This window comes from Asterias rubens, chromosome 8 (genome assembly GCF_902459465.1).
Source record: "Asterias rubens chromosome 8, eAstRub1.3, whole genome shotgun sequence".
Taxonomy (NCBI): Eukaryota; Metazoa; Echinodermata; class Asteroidea; order Forcipulatida; family Asteriidae; genus Asterias; species Asterias rubens.
This window is the reverse complement of record NC_047069.1, coordinates 20,393,216-20,413,554: the sequence shown is the minus strand read 5'-3', so window position 1 is coordinate 20,413,554 and position 20,339 is coordinate 20,393,216. Positions and strand designations below refer to the sequence as shown.

The 20,339-nt window shown below is 38.0% G+C and overlaps 2 protein-coding genes across 6 annotated transcripts; one reads left to right on the top strand and one right to left on the bottom strand.

Annotated features, from left to right (window-relative positions):
- Positions 1-859: 859 nt before the first annotated feature.
- LOC117293202 (5-hydroxyisourate hydrolase-like) lies at positions 860-6,740 on the bottom strand. 5 transcript variants are annotated; one of them, XM_033775422.1, is made up of 5 exons: positions 6,658-6,740; positions 4,719-4,818; positions 3,418-3,578; positions 2,569-2,704; positions 860-1,034 (listed from the first exon to the last, which is right to left on the bottom strand). In XM_033775422.1, exons 2-5 carry the CDS (start codon positions 4,782-4,784, stop codon positions 945-947), a joined length of 453 nt encoding a protein of 150 aa, XP_033631313.1. In that variant the 5' UTR covers positions 4,785-4,818; positions 6,658-6,740; the 3' UTR covers positions 860-944. The 5 variants fall into 5 exon arrangements, with proteins under 5 accessions (XP_033631313.1, XP_033631314.1, XP_033631315.1 ...); XM_033775423.1 differs by having other exon boundaries at positions 6,663-6,740; XM_033775424.1 differs by having other exon boundaries at positions 6,635-6,733.
- Positions 6,741-6,929: 189 nt separating this feature from the next.
- On the top strand, positions 6,930-17,061 carry LOC117293913 (GH3 domain-containing protein-like). The gene is made up of 7 exons (XM_033776397.1): positions 6,930-7,041; positions 8,294-9,331; positions 10,406-10,541; positions 12,453-12,617; positions 13,257-13,405; positions 14,923-15,020; positions 15,602-17,061. Exons 1-7 carry the CDS (start codon positions 7,014-7,016, stop codon positions 15,818-15,820), a joined length of 1,833 nt encoding a protein of 610 aa, XP_033632288.1. The 5' UTR covers positions 6,930-7,013; the 3' UTR covers positions 15,821-17,061.
- Positions 17,062-20,339: the final 3,278 nt, after the last annotated feature.

The window sequence follows — 20,339 nt, the reverse complement described above, 5'->3', positions numbered from 1 at the left end:
AACTTGAAATATTTTTTTTTATAAGATAATAATAAAGCAAAGTTTCATATCTTTAAGATCACTAAAGTAATATGCGAACTAAAGTAATTAAAGTAAACATAATTTTGAGGAAGACATCTAGATAAAATCAGTATAGACTATATTGACACAAGGATGATGTGTAAAATTACAAATCGAACCAGAGCCACAATGGTAAGAGGCAAGAGCTTCAACCACTAACTATAATTGAACAGTTAATTATCACCATATACTTCTTCAAAGATTGTTCATTTGTCTGTTTGTTTGTTAAGATGATCTTCCTGCAAGGGTTATCTGCAAACTCTCACAAGGGGATATAAACACCAAGCTGGCAACAGCCAATTTTCCTCATACAAACATTGGTTTAACATCTATGATACAAAATTGTTATTAAGTAACTAGATGAAAACACTTTTTCTACTCAGTGAAATTAGAGGTTAGCTTGGTAGGATTCAAACCCACAACCTTGTGGTTGCAAGTCTTGCAGGCTAAACCACTGAACCATGGTGATTCTTTTCAATCATCTCCATCGCAAAATACAGCCTCCTTGTGGAGTTTTTACTGTAAGCTAAGAGGCTCTGCTACCCTCCTGGGCCTAAAGTCATAAAGCCTGTAAGCACAAAAACTTGCTAAGCACCGAACAATATTGCTTAGCAGAAACTGGTTACCAGCCAAAAGTCCACTAATTTTACAAAGTTGTTGCTTAGAATGGAAATTTGCTAAGCAGTATTTTCTGCTTAACAGCTCAATAAAAATCTCCTTATCAAATTTCTTTGCTAAACAAAAACAATGAGTAGAGAAAACAATGTAAACTTTATGAAATTTTTGCTGGTAACCTGTTGTAGCTAAGCAAGATTTTCTGTGCTTAGCAATGTTGTTGTGCTTACAGGCTTTGAGGAAATTGGGCTCTGATCTAAAGCATCTCATTAGCTACCTCGGTAGGTACTGTAGGAATATGGACTTAGAAGTAACGGTACGTGGTAATGTTGATTTGGGTTATGAATCTCAAACACAATCTGTGAAAGAACGAAAAAAGAGAAAAATAAACCAGGGGGATAAAATTAATATTATCGAATGGTGTTGGAACGAGAACTGCACTAATAAACTGAGCTTTTTTATACCACCATAGTCAAAGTCCAACAGTTTTGGTGTTGAGTAACTGAATGGTGTTGTTGGACTGAGGACTGCACTAGTAAACTGAAAAATGCTTAAAATGGGATCAGGCATACCGTGTTAAGTTACTGGTTGATGTTGGATTGAGGACTGCACTAGTAAAACATTTATGCTATACACGGGATCAGCCCTACCACCTTATCAGAGTCCAACAGTGTGTTGTTGAGTATTAACTGTATGGTGTTGGACTGAGGACTACACTAGTAAAACGTTTATGCTTTACATGGGATCATGCATACCACCATCATCTGAGTCCAACAGTTTGGGAGTTGACGTAGGTCCAAGTAAATCACTAAATGGGGTATGGGCTATGGGATTTGAGGCATGGCTCACATGGTGAGGTATCAATGTATATGGTGATTTTGGTTTGCAGGGATAACATGTGTAATATTATAAGAGAAGGAGTTTGAACGACAAGACTAACCACAGAGTAACAAAAGAAAACCCTGACAATGCCCCTGTCTGACCAGTGGGAAAAGATAGGAGACCTCCAGCAGAATGGCCGCTTAATGAGCCGGATTAGATCTCTTTGTACAGAAGGAGTGGTACTGCCACACTGCACTGTTGCCTGCGTGTAAAGATGAATCATTGGAGACAAGAATTGCAAAAACACACAGTTTTTGCATGCGCAGTGTGTTTTCTTTGTCTTTCATGGATGCGCAAATGGTAGAACTGATTGCATTGACTTCTTTATATACCATTTGAGGTGTTTTCATGGAAATATCATTTTTACTTTTTTGCGACTTTCCTGTCGCTAGCGGTGGTTCAAAATTTGGGTATTAGCACATGAGGGTGGTTGCTATTCAATTGTGTTTTTCGATTTGGTGGGCGAAAGTGTCCGAAAATTTCATCAGGTCTCAAAACAGAAGTTTTTTCTTTAAGATATCCATACGACATACGACGCCAAAGCTGCGTGAAGAACCAAGTGCGCACGGGCAAACTCACATACGCCACGTCGCCGGGTGATTACAAGGTGTCATTAACAGCCACGGTACCGAGGGTTCAGCTGTTGAAGTCCCATCGTTCAAACTCCTTCTCTTCCTTCCTTTATGGTAATATCCACTTGCTAGGTAGATAAGTTCTTGTGAGATCTTGGGTCGATTTCACAAAGAGTTAGGACTAGTCCTACCTTAGGACTACTCCTAGGAGATATACAAATTGCATGGATAGTCCCAAGTTAGGACGAGTAACTGGTCCTAACTCCAGATAAGACTAGTCCTAACTCTTTGTGAAATCCACCCCTGGTCTTTCTATATGTTCCATTGCCGCATAGTAGATTTTTTGAAAATTGGGAGACTTCTCAACTTTATGGGTTAGGGTTAATAGACAAAAGTAAGTCTCAACACTACCATGCAACCATGCCCTGCTTTCACGTACCTCTACATATGGATAAAACCCAACAGTCTGGATTGATTTGAAGTAACTTCCTGTATCAAACTTGATCTTGTAGACTCCAGCAATGAACTGAGCTTGAGTTAACAAGTTGGGTGCTCTACCATCACTGTTGGTTTTCCTGGATTAGAAACAAATAAGTAAAATAAAAATGAAAGAAGTTGTAAATTAGTTTTTAATTACAACTGTTTTGTCATTCCAGTTAAAGACAGTGGACACTAGCAATAGTTATTTGTAATTGTCATAGACCAGTCTTCTCACTTGGTGTATCTCAACATATGCATAAAGTAACAAACATGTCACGCAGAGTTGTGTGCTTTCAGATGCTTGATTTCGAGACCTCAAACTCTAAACCTGAGGTCTTGAAATCAAATTCATGGAAAATTACTTCATTCTCGAAAACTACGTTACTTCAGAGGGAGTCGTTTCTCACAATGTTTTATACTATCAACCTCTCCCCATTACTCGTTACCAAGTAAGGTTTTATGCTAATCATTATTTTGAGTAATTACCAATAGTGTCAACTGCCTTTAAAAGCTGATGTTTATTGATGATTTTTTTTAAAGAGAGCTTCAAACAAACCAGAAAAATCCATACTTGACTAAGCCTTAAGAATTGTATCGGCCTAAGTAAATTGTGTACAACTTTGGTAATGCATACAGACACAAGCATGGCCTACATGTAGGTATAGGTACACACATTCTTGTGTCCATAATACAAACAACAGTTTGAAAATCACTGTGTACTAGTTAGATGTACATTAAAAAAGCGGATATCAGAATATCATGCATAAAATATATAAGTCAAAAGGTACAGTGACAATCCATTCATTACCCTCTCGCGATGACATCAAATTCTTGGGATTCTGAACGTTGATAAGACACGTCGATGGCAAGGTTTTGAGCTGGTCGGCCTAGCGCTGTGTCTAGTACATGAGTAGTTAAAGGACTACCTGCCATTGTTGATGATGTCTCGTTAAGCCCAAGAAGTACAGTCTGTGTAAAACAAATTAAAATAAATCAGTAAACTCTAGCGAAATAAAGAAAACAACTTAGTGTGTCATGGCTGAGTGGTCTCGTGCACTGAACTCAAGTTTTGCAAATTTCATAGAGCTGCTTAAGCAGACAATAATGCTTAAATTATTCTTACTGAGCCAAATTTTGTAGGAAACCATTTGCAAATTGTACACATTGCATGGTATTTTGGTCGGTGACCTTATTCTGGGAAGCAAAATTGTTTTGTGATTAGCTAATTTTGTGCTGATAATCACGTCTGTGAAATTGGGCCCTGGTAGTTAAGTCATTGGGGAGGGGTTCGAATCGCGGTCATAACACTTGAGTCCTTGAGCAAGAGGCTTAACTATTACAAACTGCTTCTTTTCACCCAGGAGGTGTATTAACGGGTGCCTCCCAGACAAATGGGAGACTTTCTGGGACGATAGAGGGCAGCAGACCTACCGGGTAAATCCATTGTTCTCAGAATTATGCGCATGTTCAGAACTACGTTAACAAAGGAAATTTATCCGGTAAGTCTGCTGCCACCTAGCGTTGGAACGTCTCCTATTGATAAGAATCCATCGTTTTAGTCCATGGTATACATAAACCAAAGTTTTTCCATTGCTACCTCCTGAGTGCTGGCACTGCAGTTCTAGTGTGCCACATTGCAACCATCCAATGCAATTCATAAACAGCTACTTATAAATCCTGATCCCCAGCATGGTGAGAGATCTCTGGATCCCAGGTATGGTTTGGCCATCTCACTACTACAACACTCGGCCCCAGTTCGGGGCTGGTCCCAACTATAGTTGGGACAATCGTGAAGTTTGGAGGGAACAAATAAGTGAGGATTGATCGCTACCTACTCCTAGAACTGTGAGTTCGAATCCTATGTTTTGGCAGCGGGTATCGCAACGATATGTAATAGATGTTAACTTTGCAACAGGGATTCAGAATATTTTATTTTTCGGTGTATGGGTAAAGAATTAATATTCTTTATCCCGATGCAAATTTAACATCTATTATATAGAACTATGAGGTTCGTTCTGCAAACTTTGTGAGACGATAGCGGACTGAACCTCATAGTTCTAGGAGTAATCGTTGGGAGGAGGGTTACACACCACATCCTTATATCCTTACCTGACCTTGAGTGGTGCCCTGCAAGTGACCAATCAAATTCCGGATTCGATAATTTGAGTCTGACATCACATCACATCTACAAATTGTCTGCTTCTCTTATCTGTGAAAAAAGAAAAGAGATTTGTAATTCAATTCATAAGCTTCGACTTAATAATTTTACTTTGACATTGAGGTTATAACAATAAAAAAACATGATTAAAAAAAGACGCCACCTCAAATGTCAGAACTTTTTTGACAAAATGGAACAAAAGGACACAATTCATCTACATTTCCACCAATCATTTGCACACATTTCCAACATCATGCATGAATCGTTTGATTAGATTTCTGAGGGTTGGTGTCTGTTCAAGAAAGCTGTGTTTAGTAATAAGTGAGACTAAAAAATATTGTGAACATGAACATGTGCGTAGACACTTAGTTGCGATAACGTAACTCTCCTGCCGACGGCGAAGCCTCCGCCTTCGCCGTCGATGGAGGGTTATTTATCGCAGCTAGTACTTTAGTAGACACTTTAGTTGCAATAATCGTAATCTTCAATCGTTCCAGCGGTCACAGAGGATGGAGGATTGCGATTATCACAACAAACTAAAAGACACAAAGTGGAATTCAGCTGAAACTTTCTGGTGTGACTTTTAAGTTTTAATCAGTATCTTTCTTGATTTATTTTGCCAATAAATCAGCATTACATATTTACAAAAATCACAATCTAAAAATAAAAAGACCCTACCTTTATTCAGGTCTTAAGTACAGTAACATTACTAATACTACACTATATCATCCCCATATCATGACATATGTACCACTCAAAACCACCAATTATTAACACAAGCACTGGGTGCGCAAGGTACATGGGCAGCAGGGCAAACATTTTTTAAAATGCAGTTGCATGGGTCGCACTAAATACCGACAACTCACGACCCCTCATGACAACTCACGACAACAATTTTTAAATGCACTTCAACAGAACATTTGAACGTAAGTCAACCGGTAAATATATGCACAAGAGTAATATGCACCCAAATCTCTTTCAAACTGTTGAAAAATTGTATTTTTAAGTGTACAAAAAGTGTTTTTTTTTATTTACACCGAAATTAGTAACGAACGGAAATATCCGCCATGTTGTCTTTCAACATACTTCGACGATTCCATTACACGGCAGGGGTGATACAATATGCAAGAATAAGATGATTATTTACCATATATTATGTGCCTCTCATAGTCCCCATAGAGTTTTAAAAAATATTATATTTAAATCTTCCACTTTTATTGAATTCCAGAGTGTTGGCTTAGTTACTAAACCGCAGCTAAAACCAAAAAGAAAAAAATACAACTCAGCCCTCAGAAGTTACCCATGCCCCCTGCGGTGTAATAGAATCGTCCACGTACGTCGAAAGACAACATGGCGTATATTTCCATTTGCTACTAAATTCGGGGTAAAAAACACATTGGAAAAGTTTCCGTATGGCGCCACCACTTTTTCATTCGAAATAAAATAATATAGTATCTAATTTACCTGATTGATATATCCCTTTTTGTAAAAATGAGTGAAAAAGTGGTGGCGCCATACGGAAAGTTATCCAACACATTTTTTACAGTTAAAAGAACAACATTTTCAACAGTTTAAAAGTGGTTTAGATGCATATGACTCTTGTGCATATATTTAACGGTTGACTTATGTTCAAATGTTTTGTTAAAGTGCATTTAAAAATTGTTGTCGTGAGTTGTCGTGAGGTGTCGTGAGGTGTCGGTATTTAGTGCCACCGCAGTTGCATTGTTGCAGTGCATTGCATTTGCACTGATTGAATTGCATTTATTGCACTTGGCTTGCCGTTTATCACAATTAAATTAGAGACAACAGCAAAAAACAAGTAACGGACAAAAACATGCCATAAGCCCATTATAATGCTATGATATACCTTCAAGAGATAAAATGTCTCACCTCACCTCAGTCAGTGTCTATTGTTTGAAAGGGTTTGGCGGCAGACTAGCACCGCTTATGAAGTTGGTTTCCCTTGCTTGTTGCTTGTTGCTTGTCCTTTTTCATGCATCCCTTTTAGTTTCTCTTTATTGAGCGCATTGGGTTACCAGACTGAAGTGAGCATCATTTCAAGTTCAAACTTCAGTCTGGTGCCGCGCGATTTGTGTGATACACATTTTTGTGACATCATTCATTTCCTGTTGCATAACTTGAAATCCTGAGAGCCTGAGAGAGCAGAGGCTTACCGCAGACCGGCCGGCCTCCCGTTTTATGGTCTGTTTAGATGTTTTGACAGCAAAAGTAGCAGGGGCTCGAGGATGGCGGTGCTCAGAACTGTTGCAAAAGGTAATTGTGGTGTATATCAATCAATAATAAAATGGCAATATTCTGTTTTTCACTTTTTTTTAACGTTTCTTGTTATCCTCTAATCTAATATAATAAATATATCCTCCTCTTACCAGTTTTCACGCTATTTTATGCCTTTTTCTTTGAATTGGGAACAAAATAATGATGCCATATATCAACCGATGCCCTAAATATCGTACTAGTACAATCGATAATTACAAAAATTTTGAAAAAAGAAGTAAAGCGGCCCAGTTACTGGGTCTACTCCAATCCCATGAATCCCATACTTGACTCTTGATTGAAACTCATTGAAGGCAGGTACAGGTGAGTATGACTTCAAACAGTGCAACCAACTTCCTCTACCACCCGGTAGTACCATTCAATTGTTTGGCTTCCTCAATTATCTCTAACCATCCCATCCTATGGCCATGGACACATTTATTGCTGTGTAATTCTAGCAGTAGTTTAGAATTACAATATATTTTTACAGCTATTTCCCTGTAATAACTATTTAACTTGACGCTACTCCTAGAAGTTATGAGGTTCGTTCCGCTATCACACCTCATAGTTCTAGGAGTAACTTATATAAGGCTATTTAATTGTCAGAATTATTGTTTTTCTGGTTGATTACATTGTTGTATTTTAAAGCCTTGAGCGGGCTATTTAAAGCCATTATACACTTTCGGAACAGAAAAAAAAAAGTTCACAGATTTACAAATAACTTACAGGGTTTACAGAGGGTAATTGTGAAAGATTTCTCTTGAAATATTATTCCTTGAAATGCTTTACTTTTTGAGAAAAATTATCAATTCTCGATAGCGAGAATTACTGATATATTTTAAAAACATGTCATGACACAGCGAAATGTGCAGAAACAAGGGTGGGTTTTCCCGTTATTTTTCACGACTCCAATGACCGATTGAGCCTAAATTTTCACAGGTTTGTTATTTTATATATAAGTTGTGATACACGAAGTGTGGGCCTTTGGGCATTACTGTTTACCGAAAGTGTATAATGGCTTTAAAAAGAATAAGAACAATGTAGGTCTAATGTTAGATGTAAGTAGACCAAGTAACAGGGTCTCTATTTTCCTCTAGTTTCATTTAAAAAAAATTATACATAACATCTAGCATCACCTGATTTGCTTTCTAGTCATGCTGAGAAGGAGAAGAAAACAAGCATTAACACATAAAGTGAATGGAGACAGTTGTTTGGTTTTGAGTTTATTTGTCACCTTTTTTCATACTTTTAGGAGTTGGTGTTGTGGCAACGATGTCAACAGTCATGGTTGCTTATGACATTTACCATCAACGCAAATCTACTCTCCACACTGTGAACAGTCTAATCAGACAGTACGTCATTAATAAACTTATCGCCGTCATTGGTTCTCGGATGCGTAAACGACTCGAAGATGACTCCAAGAAATGTCGGGCTGTTCAAGACGAAATTCTCCTAGCTCGAGTTAAAGAGGCATCCAATCTGGTCTACGGGAAAGAATTTGATTTTGGTGACGTCGTGGACAGAAAGGATTTTCGCTTGAAGCACCCCTTGACAAAATACGACCACTTCAAGCCATACATAGAGCGCATTGCAGCTGGCGAGGGCGGGATTCTCACCAAAGACCGGCCCATCATCCTCGGTGTTACGTCAGGAACGTCCGGAAAGAGCAGCATCATCCCAATGACCAAAGGGCAATCTTTAGCATTTTTCACTCAGGGTATATCTGTTTTATACAACGCCATGAACACTGCTTACCCGGAAACAAACAACCTTCAGAAGATCCTTAAGTTCTTCTACACACCGAAGTCTCGCATCTCGGCTGGCGGCATACCAGTCGGTCCGAATTCCTCCTCCCCCAAATCCACGCAGGGTCTTCTCCCACTCTACACCACCCCCCTCACCGGTTACGAAATCATGAGTGAGCCAGAGGCACTTTACGTTCACCTTTTATTCGGTTTAATGGACAGAAATCTGGGAATGATCGAGGCAAACTTTGCGTCTCTCATACACACAGCTTTCGTCGAGCTGGAACGTAAATGGCCGAGCTTAGTTCGAGACATCGAGATGGGGTACATCTGCCCCAGTCTTGACATCGACGATGGGATCCGACAAAGTCTTAATAAGATGATGAAATCGGACAAAGCCAGAGCGGAGGAGCTGAGGAGAGAGTTCAAGAAGGGCTTCAAAGGAATTGCTAAGAGGATTTGGCCTCATTTAAACATCTTGGCAGCTGTCGATTCTGGACCGTTTCAGATGTATGGGAAGTTACTGAGTGAACACTATACAGAAGGTTTGTTTGGGGGAAAAAATTAAAACTGCAGAATTTCTTCTTGTTGGTGAAACCAAGGAACTCTCACATGTAACAAACAAGCACTGTAACCCAAAGGTCTGAAGATACCTGTGTAGGGAAGATGATGAAGAAATGTCACTTTTAGATATGGGAGGAAAACCCCAAATCACTAAACTATCTTTTTTTTCAAAAACAGACCCTAAACAATTTTTGGTGAAGTTAGTGGTGACTTGTGTAAAATGTCTTTTGAGTCCGAGAAGAACTGGTGGTTTGACAACTCGACAGCTCGATCAGTTTGTCCTGATTGTCTTCAGGAGAATGATCATCTCCTGAAGATGATCAGAGCGTACTAATTTAAATAGTTGAGTTGTCAAACTACTGGCAGGCACCCACAGCAAATGTCATGTTTGTGCCATGTGCTTTGCTGTGGTGCCCTCTGCAAAGCTCCAATACAACTTTCATTTTACTCGTAGAAGTGCCCTTTATTACCAGAGGAAAGTTGTTGCACCCCTTCAAGAGCGAAATTTCAAGGCCTGCATTGGTTCTTTTCGGAACCACCATCAGTTCATAAGAGATGTATTGCATGGTGTCTCCACAAACTGATCACTTGATTGTATCTCCACCATGCAGAGTTTCAAATCCTACTTTAAAGGCAGTGGACACTATCGGTTATTACTCAAATCAATTATTAGCATGAAACCTTTCTTGGTGACGAGTAATGGGGAGAGGTTGATGGTATGAAACATCGTGACAAACGGCTTCTTCTGGAGTGCCATAGTTTTTGAGAAAGAAGTAATTTTCTACGAATTTGATTTCACGACCTCAGATTTAGAACTTGAGGTCTCGAAAACAACCATCTAAACGCACACAACTTCGTGAGACAAGGGTGTTTTTTTCTTTCATTATTATCTCGCAAGTTCGAGGACCGATTGAGCTCAAATTTTCATAGTTTTTTTTTTTTATGCATATGTTAAAATACACCAACCATGAAGGCTAGTCTTTCACAATTACCAATAGTGTCTACTGCCTTTAAAACATTTGTGTAATGAGTATCTTATATTATTTTCTCATCAGGGGTACCTACATATTCTGCATTGTACGCTGCAACAGAAGGTTTAATTGGTGTCAATATGTGGCCTAAGAGTGACAAGAGAAGGTACATGCTGGCACCAAGAAGCATGTTCTTTGAATTCATTCCTGTAGATAAGATGTAAGTTGACATCCTTCAATTTCATTTCATTCTGTTTTATTCACCAGCAAACATTACAAAATTGCTGATCTAGAGGATCGTCATGAAACAGACCGAACAAAATTGTAAGTTTTGCATGTGGATTTTGTTCACAGAATCAGGAAAAAACTGACTAGACAGTGCTAATGCATATCGGTGTAAGGGTGAAAACAAATTATATTCTTGATCTCTTTAAAGGATTTGGTGATGAGAGCATCAGTCGTATTGAAACGTGTGTTGGTGAAATTCGTGTTTGGATGCAAGACAATTTCCTTAAACTTAATGATAACAAGACTGAATTTATGATACTTGGTTCACGCCAACAACTCTCTAAAGTTACTATTCCGCCCCATATTAATATAGGTGACTCCGAAGTTACCGCTGTTACCAAAGCTCGTAATCTTGGTGTGATCTTCGACTCTTCCATGACACTTAATTCACATATTTCTAGTATTGCACGTTCTACAACATTTCACATTCGTAATATAGGCAAAGTGAGGAAATATTTAACACAAAAAGCAACTGAGCAAATAGTCCACTCCGTCGTCGTTTCCAGACTTGACATGTGTAACTCACTTCTATATGGTCTTCCTAATACTAAAATTGAACGACTTCAGCGTATTCAGAACTATGCTGCTCAAGTTATCACCTTAAATAAAAAGTCCTGTCATATAACTCCGGTTTTGAAAGAATTACACTGGTTACCCGTAAGCAGTAGAGTTAAGTATAAACTTCTGCTTTTGTGTATAAATCACTCACCAACAATGCCCTTGCATATATTGATGATCTACTCAAACCATACAATCCTCCTCGCAAACTCCGGTCTTACAATTCTAGTCTCCTTATTGAGCCCATATCCATTCATGGGGAGACCGATCTTTCTCACATGCTGCCCCACGCCTATGGAACAAATTGCCAGCACTAGTAAAATCATCTGTTTCTTTAACACAATTTAAGAAAAACCTTAAGACACATCTTTTTAACCAAGTATTTAAGAAAATGGTTTGATTTCTACCCTTCGATGTTTTCTTTGATATTGCATTTGTATTGTATTTCTCTTCAACATGTTCTGGATTTCTTCTTAGCTTAGGCTTACGTTTCAATTTTGGTTATTGTACATGTAAATATTATTCTTTGTATTTTAGCGCCATGAGCACTTTGTTGGATTTGTGCGCTTTATAAGTTCTCATTATTATTATTATTATTACCTTTTCAAAATGTCCATAGATTTACATTTAACTTACATGGTTTGAAGATAATGATAATGGAAAGCTTCCCTTCAAATATTACTTACTGAGGTGCTGTAGTTTTTGAGAAATGAGTAAAACAATGTCATGAAAATATGTTTGTAAATGATTAAAATAATTTTTGTCATTATCTTCAAACTGTGTAAGTTTAATGTAAATCTGTGGACATTGTGTTTTTGTCCTACAAAAAGTACATAGACCCTTTAATATGCAAATTCAACCTCTATCACAGAAGAATGTAAAACACTGAGTTTAATTTTTTATTAGTACCACAAACAAAATAACGGAAAAAGTGAAATTGTTTCTTCTCAGAAATTGACAATAACTTTGGAGGGATCCTCAAATCAGTTATCCAGAAAAAAACGTTGATGTTCCCTTTTGAATGACAGCAGCAATTTCATTCAGTTGAGGTTTGCGGTAGCACTATGTGTACTCTTTTGAGTAGTGTTGGTTCTGAAAAGAACCAGTGTTTTGAGAACCACTACTCGAAAGAAATGTTTGTTTGCTCTGAAAAGAGTCCGTGTGTTCAGAATCAAACACTACTCAATTTTGTTTTAAACATAGTGCTACCTTCCGCAACCTTGCCTGATTATACTCTCACCATACAAGGGCAATTTCATTCCTCTCCTTTCTCCCCCCTGTGTAGCTTTGAGGATCAACCCGATACCCTGTTCATAGATCAGGTGAAGAGAGACTCTGTCTATGAGTTGGTTATTACCAATGCTGGAGGACTGTACAGATTCCGCTTTGGTGATGTCGTCAAGGTCGTCGACTTCTACAATCAATGTCCGGTTATTGAACTTATGTACAGGTAAGCTTTACTTTAATAGTTATACACGTAGTCTTCTTTAAAATCTGATTTCTAGGTTTTTTTGTGCACAAGGAAAAATCAGCAAAATTGTAATTGCAAAAAAATAGTTAGTGGACTGACATGCCCATCGTAGCAGAGTCTTTTTCCAGGCCGCTATCACAAATGCTACTCGTTATAAGGTGACCATATTCGTGAGAGCAGGAAATCTTGCAGGAGGCCAGTAGTCTTGCGAGACCATCGCCAGTGTCGCGAGAATTGCGGACAGAGTTGGAATGCTATCATGGTGACAAACCTTTATCGGCTTGTCCACAAGTGCACAAGCCGAAGGAAATTACAGTCTAAAGCCCGGTTCATACTTCCTGCGAATGCGAATGCGAAGTGAATTTGACATGAATTTGATGTCACAACTATCCTTTCGCAGCGATATTCGCAAGTGAGTTGAACGGAGCTGAACTGCTGCAAATATTCGTTGCGATTTTTGTGACGTCAACATTCGCTTCACATTCGCATTCGCAGGAAGTATGAACCGGGCTTTAGTCCTAAGTCTAAGGAGTTTGCAGTGCTTAGCACACATCAGCTGACACACATAGGCTTAACATCTCTTTAAGTGCAAGTTCTTTTATCTTGATGATCATACAGGAAAGGTCAATATCTAAATGTGAGAGGAGAGAAGACTTCTGAGGACATCTTGTACAAAGCTCTAACGGACACAGTGGATGGATTCAAAGGTGTATCACTCGTTGATTACTCATGCGCTGAAAGCCCTCTGCTGGAAAACCAAGACAAAGGTAAAACAGTCTATCTCTTTTATAGACTGGTCCCTGTCTTTATGTGCAAGGATAAAGACAGGCACTGGTCTTAGGGGAAATGGCCCAATGATTTCATTGGATACAATGATTTCATTGGATACAATGATTTCATTGGATACAATGATTTCATTGGATACAATGATTTCATTGAATAAACATGCTGTGGCGTAAGCTTTCCATACCTGTGTTATGATTGGTTCGAGGCGATGTACATGTCGTGTCAGCTTTTTCTTTGACAATCTGCATGCAGCGTACGTGTGCATAATGTTGTATTACATCATGTAGTATTGTTTTATTCACTTTGTAACACTTTTTGTACACAACTATAAAAACCTGTCTTAGTTACATGCAAACTACATCATAGCGTCTATCTTGTAAGCTTGATTAATTTTTTAACTGTTTATCGATTTTTTTTATTAAGTTGTATTTTTCATTTGATCCTAAGCTACCAAATAGCCTAGATACAGCATTGCAAACCCTTTCAGCGTGTGTTATGGATATAAGTAGTTGGATGGGAAAGAACAAACTTAAACTTAATGAGCAAAAGACAGACTTTTTGGTAATTGGCTCTAAACACAACTTGCGCAACATGAACAATGTCATTTTTACATTTGGAACCACTCAGATTGTACCATCAACATCAGTCAAGAACCTTGGTGTATATTTTGATTGTAATATGTCTATGTCTTACCAAATAAACCACCTTTGCAAGTCTGTTCGATTTCAGTTTAAAAATGTGTCACAGATACAGAAGTATGTATCTGAAGAGGCATGTCATCATGTGATTCGCAGCCATGTTCTTTTCCGGTTAGACTATTGTAACGGGTTGCTTACAGAAGTCCCACAGGTGCATATTAAGAGACTTCAAAGTTTGCAAAACTGGGCTGTTCGTGTTATCTTTAGGTTAGATCGCCGTCATGATGCCATGCCTCTTCTAAGATCGCTTCATTGGTTACCAATTAAACAGAGGATTGTATTTAAGATTCTTTTATTCGTTTACAAATTCTTTCACAATCAGGCACCAGTGTATTTTAATGAATGTCTTGAGTTGTATCGACCTTTGCGTACAAATCTTCGCTCCAATGCAGATCCATTTCGCCTTACTTTTCCCATGACTCACAGTAAGGCGGGAGATCGAACATTCACTGTTTCAGCAGCTAAAGAGTGGAATGAACTTCCCTCCTATATTAAATCTTTTGAAACAGTGAATGTGTTTGAGAAGATTCTCAAAACCTACCTCTTTCCTAATTGATTTCTTTTCTTTTTTTCTATCATTGTTTGTTTGTATACTGTTTATTTATTGCTCTTTGTAAACGCTGTGATATGGTTTTACCGTGAATAGCGTACCTAAATGCTTAATAATAATAATAATAATAATAATAATAATAATAATTAAGATGTCGCTTGTGCATATGGGCTATTACCAATATTGTTCACATGCCTTTTTCTTGTTTGTGGTTTTTTTGAACCCATTTGATTTTGTGTTTATTTTACAGTTGATGATTTGTTCCCGCACTACGTGGTTTTCCTGGAACTTACAAAGGACATTGACCCTAAGGCTCCTGTTCAATTGACCGAAGAGCAAAAACTACAGGTATGATTAAACACTCAAGATTGCTCCTAGAATTTAACATTGATCTCTCAAAGTCCTATAACTGGGGCGTCTTTGCTGAGAGGTATAGGGTGGTAGACTAACGTCCTGAAAGTTCTAAATGATGGTTTGAAATCTATCCTGGTGAGACATGACACTTGTGTCTGTGAGCAAGACACTTTACACTTGATAAGAATTGCTTCTCTCCACCTAGAAATGAGTACCCTAAAGTGGATTTTTAAAGTGGATTGTTTTAAGAGTTTGGGGCTGTGCCTTTTCTTAGAATACCTAGAGTTAGGGTGAGAAGTATATTGTAGGTGTGTCAGATGCCCGAGAAAGGCTTCAGACAGATTCAAATATTTTTTGTGAGAAACTACTTTTCTTGAAAACTACGTTACTTCAGAGGAAGTCGTTTCCTACAATATTTAATACTATTAACAGCTCTCCGTTGCTCATTACCAAGTAAGTTTTTATTCTACTATATACTTTTATTTGTGTAGTTACCTATCGTGTCCAGTGCCTTAAGCAGCTCTATGAAATTGGGCCAAGTATAAAATTGCTCCCCACTTCTCCAACATTTCCAGCTGGATAAGAATCTACGAGAGCATTCCTTCATCTACAATTCCTTCCGTGAGAAAGGGAGCATCTCTTGTGCCAAGGTTCACGTGGTGAGGCGAGGCTGCTTCAAACGTCTCAAGAGGTTCTCGCTGAAGACGAGGAGCGTCTCGGTCAACCAGTTCAAGGTGCCCAGGGTCATAAGACGACCAGAGACGGCTCAGTTCTTGTTTAATAACATCGAGTGATTAAAGTAAGTGTTGTGTACTGAGGCTACCTGGGATGCAAACCTGCCAACCTTGAGGAATGAGAAAGAGGAATCAAGCAAAATCAAGCAAAATCATGTGATTCTTACTAAAAGTATGCACACTGAATGTGCACCCTAAAAAAAAAGTAAAACCATTGTCCGGATTTTGGGCCAGCATTACGAACGTTAAAAGGCTTTAAAAAATAAACTGCAGCTAAGACAAAACACTCACAGAAACATTGGCTACAATTCTTACATTGTAACAATGTGTTGTGCATCCTCATTTTCAAGATATTTTTGTAGCATTCCTTAGAGTAATTCCACAAGCGCGATGCGTCCCTCGTCGGACCATGGTCGGACTGCTGCCAGATTATCATAATTATTTTTTATATATTTCTGGTAATGAAACCAATGATGACTCATGAGTCATTGAAAACGTGAGGAAACTAGTAAAGAGTGTTCGCTACATGTATTTGAACCAGAGATATCAGGGTTATAACCCCTACTATTCCACACTAACTGCCCTGAATCGGATTCCAACTCAAACCCTGCTGATCCGAAACACCAGAGGTTGAATCTTTTGTTCTCAATCGTCAGGGACGAAACGCAAAATTAAAACTGCCAGTTAAAAAATCTAACAACATTATTTCAAAATATTTATACAAAACGACAGAATTATAATTTGATACTTAAACAATTTTGTCATTTAATTATTTCATTCAGATCATGATAAACTATTTTTGTATAATGATAATTGTCTTAAACACAAAATGTTGTTAAATACAGTCAGTACGGCCCACCAGTATCCATACTTGTGCCTCACAAAACCACCCTACAGTTGCATCCTACCCATAGGAAAGTACTATCACATGTGACGCCCCATGTCGAAACCAATCATTTCCTGCCCAAAACTCATAACTGGGTTATTTTGCTTGTTCAGTAGACAAAAATAACCATAACCAGTTTTAATAGGGCTTTTCACACCAAAGGGCTTCTCAAAGCGCTTCCAACATTATTACCCTGGTCACTGGGCCTTAAATCATTCCTCAAACCATCTCAGCTCCCTGGGGAGTATACAGCCTGTGTGACAATTATAACGTGCTACTCGGCTAAATCAATTACAAAGACCATTTCTGCCCTCACAGTTACCCATTAACCCCTGGGTGGTGAGAAGCAATTGTAGTTAAGTGTCCTGCAGCCGATTTCACGAAGCGCTAGGATTAATCCTATCTCGAGTTGGGACGAGCAACTCGTCCTAACTTAGAATGGGTTCGATGTGTCCTACGTCTTCGGATACGGAACTTCCTAAGTCCTAAGATTAATCCTAAGTTAGGAAGAGTTTGGTGAAATCAACAGCTGCTCAAGGACACAAGTCATGGCCGGGACTCAAAACCCACACTTAACAGAAACACCAGAGCTTGAGTTCGGTGCTCTTATCCACTCGGCCACGACACCCTACTAGAGCTTTCAAATAGTGCATACCTTCGGGCTATAATAAGACAAGTATTTTACACTATGATAGCAAGTATTTCACAATCAGATAGAATGTTTATTACAATACATATAATGGTTAATGTTTTGGTCTTTTTACATTAACTGTTGACCCAACTGTATCATTTATGAGATCTGCCTGATTCTGCCGTGGGGCGTGATTAATGATGTCCATCAAATAGGATCAATAACTTGGTTTCATGCAATAACTAAGAGATGATTATTTTATCTAAGTGGTGGTCCGGAGAATAACCTGAGGCGATTTTGTTCTCCAAATTTGAACGCAGTATTCTCAAAGGTCATCTTGCAGACAGCCACCAGGCCCTAATTTCATAGAGCTGTTTGCAGAAAAAGTTAATTTTGCTTAAACATTTTAAGCATGCCCCGAAAATTATAAAAGTTTAGAGTAAATAATTGTGTGGTATGCTACAATTAGAGGGATTGAGTTTTGTGATGAACTTATTCATATGCCTTTTTGAGGCATGGTGGACGTGATAAGAGTGTACTGTTTGGTTTGGGTGTAAACACACAAGTTTACCCAAACCTTATGGTGTTGTACAATGTAGCATTGGTGTCCACAATATCTCAAAAGGCCTATCGATGGAATCCTCCTGAAACTGGGAAAAATTAGGCTCTACCCTCACTTTAAAATGGTTTAAAGCATCATTTTATTTGATTCTATTTAGGAGCAAAATTTAAAACATGAAGTTACTGGACAGCAAAACAAAAAAAAAAGTTGATGCATTTCAAAGAGGAACTTCTGCACCAGTCAAAAGGTCAAATTCAGTGCTGTTTTTTATTGAATATCATCAGAAATAAGTATTGAACTGAAAATTCTCTGTACATAAATGTAAAAACCATGTGTAATGTGACATCAAACGGTTTTGGTTTTGGTAAAATTAGTATACCAAACACAGTGGCATTTTACAATGTTCAGTGTGAGGTTAGAGACTTGAAATGTTTTCCCCATTTTCATAAGGACCCTATCTATTAGAAAAGGAGTGGATCACAAAACTGAATTCGACCACAGAGCCCCTCTTTAACTTAGCCTAACGATGGATTTTACAAACTAAATAAAGCGTGGTCAAAAAGATCATTAGATGTAAAGTAATTTGTGATATTTTTGATACTTAAAATCAACATGCAAGCATGATGCTTCCACTTTATATTTTCGTTACCGAGTGTGTGATGTAAAAATGAATAAGAAAACAGTTACAAGTTTAGACTATTTGTATGAAATGTTTGTGGAAATAAATGTTTATGAGACCTGTAAACAAATTTACAACTGTTGAATTTTTGTTTCCAACTTATATTTGTCTCTTCGCTTCTTGGGACTGAAAAATCACATTTCTTAATCATCGTCAATAAACTTGGGATTTACAAATGAAGGATTGACATCTGTAAAACTCAGACCCCAAAAAGTTTAAAATATTTTGACCAAAAAAGGGCATCCACAGCCTCGGAATAATAAAATACTGCTTAACTCAGAAAAATTATGTTAAGTACTATAATATGTGATCAAGGTAAATTAAAACGTAAATGATATAAAAATTGAACAAGATTATGTATTTAAACTTGAATACTGCATTTTAACAGTCAGTTCTAGTTTCTTGCTTTGGTCCGAGAGGGTAAAGACTGAAGCTTCTGGGTGTAACATTTCAGAGGATTTAGGGATCAAGACAAAGAACTAGTGTAGTGGGTCTGGGTCTCCCCTTTGGTCTCGAGGATGAACCTCCTGGGTGTTACATCACCCAAATTAAAGAGTTAGGGTAGTGGGTCTGTGTCTCCCCTTCGACTCTCTACATCACCACAAATAATAAACTCGAGTTGTGGGCCTGGGTCACCCCTTGGTCTAGAGAATGAAGCCCCCTGAACCTCCTGGGTGTTACATTTCAGAGGATTTACAGACTCTCTACCTCACCACAATTAAAGAACTACGGTAGTGATTAAGACAAGTCAAAGAGAAACTTAAATAACTCTTTCTAACATTCTTGACAATCCGTTACATCTCGTCGTAAAATCTACAATCATCTACAATCTTAAGACATGCACAAAAAATCTTATTAAAACAGAAAAAAAAAAATCCAAGCACAACAAAAACTCCTTTATGTACAACATCCATCAGCTGCAGTTACACCAGTCCACTGGTTCTTAAAGACACTGGACACTATTGGTAATTGTCAAAGACCAGTCGTCTCACTTGGTGTATCTCAACATATGCATAAAATAACAAACCTGTAAAAATTTGAGCTCAATGGGTCGTCGAATTTGCGAGATGATAATGAAAGAAAAAACACCCTTGTCACACGAAGTTGTGTGCTTTCAGATGCTTGATTTCGAGACCTCAAAATCTAATTCTTAGGTCTCGGAATCAAATTTGTGGAAAATTACTTCTTTCTCGAAAACTACGTTACTTCAGAGGGAGCCGTTTCTCACAATGTGTTACAACAGCTCCCCATTACACGTTACCAGTAAGATTTTATGCTAATAATTATTTTGAGGAATTACCAATAGTATCCACTGCCTTTAATTTTGTTAATTATTATTTCAAAACAAAAAAAGACTTACTTAAGAAAGTGGCCATCAAAGTGGATCGATTATTATAAACCAAATGGTTCACCATTTCTACGGATCAAATATAAGTTAAAATTTTCATATCACAAATCATAGATTTAATAGCATTGTGTCCTGCAGACACAATGCCAAATGAACCACAAATCTGAGCTCAAACACAGCTGCATATTAGCTGTGAATACATGTACATTGATGGCATGTACATGTACCTCTTGACGATGTCTAGAATAAGCTAGTCCAAATATTGAGACCTATAAAGCACTCCACTTAAAGCTAAAGAAGTAGTCCCGGCGGATTTTCTACCTTCCACCCAGGTAGTAGTTAAAAACCAGAACAGTTTTTTTTTTATCACTGAGAAGTCTCCTCAATTCTGAAAATATACTACACAGTAGTAGAACATAAAGCAAGAGAGTTCTCTAAGAACAAACTCTACCTGGGAAGTAGATACACACATG

What these genes read in the sequence shown, in the direction of transcription:
- LOC117293202 (XM_033775422.1), bottom strand. Translation starts at nt 4,784, where the DNA reads ATGTCAGACTCAAATTATCGAATCCGGAATTTGATTGGTCACTTGCAG. An exon ending in AGGGCACCACTCAAGGTCAG is followed by an intron (nt 3,579 to 4,718) that starts GTAAGGATATAA and finishes TGTTTTACACAG; the next exon opens with ACTGTACTTCTTGGGCTTAA. An exon ending in GGTTTTATCCATATGTAGAG is followed by an intron (nt 1,035 to 2,568) that starts GTACGTGAAAGC and finishes GTTCTTTCACAG; the next exon opens with ATTGTGTTTGAGATTCATAA.
- LOC117293913 (XM_033776397.1), top strand. Translation starts at nt 7,014, where the DNA reads ATGGCGGTGCTCAGAACTGTTGCAAAAG. An exon ending in GAGTGAACACTATACAGAAG is followed by an intron (nt 9,332 to 10,405) that starts GTTTGTTTGGGG and finishes TTTTCTCATCAG; the next exon opens with GGGTACCTACATATTCTGCA. An exon ending in GTTATTGAACTTATGTACAG is followed by an intron (nt 12,618 to 13,256) that starts GTAAGCTTTACT and finishes ATGATCATACAG; the next exon opens with GAAAGGTCAATATCTAAATG.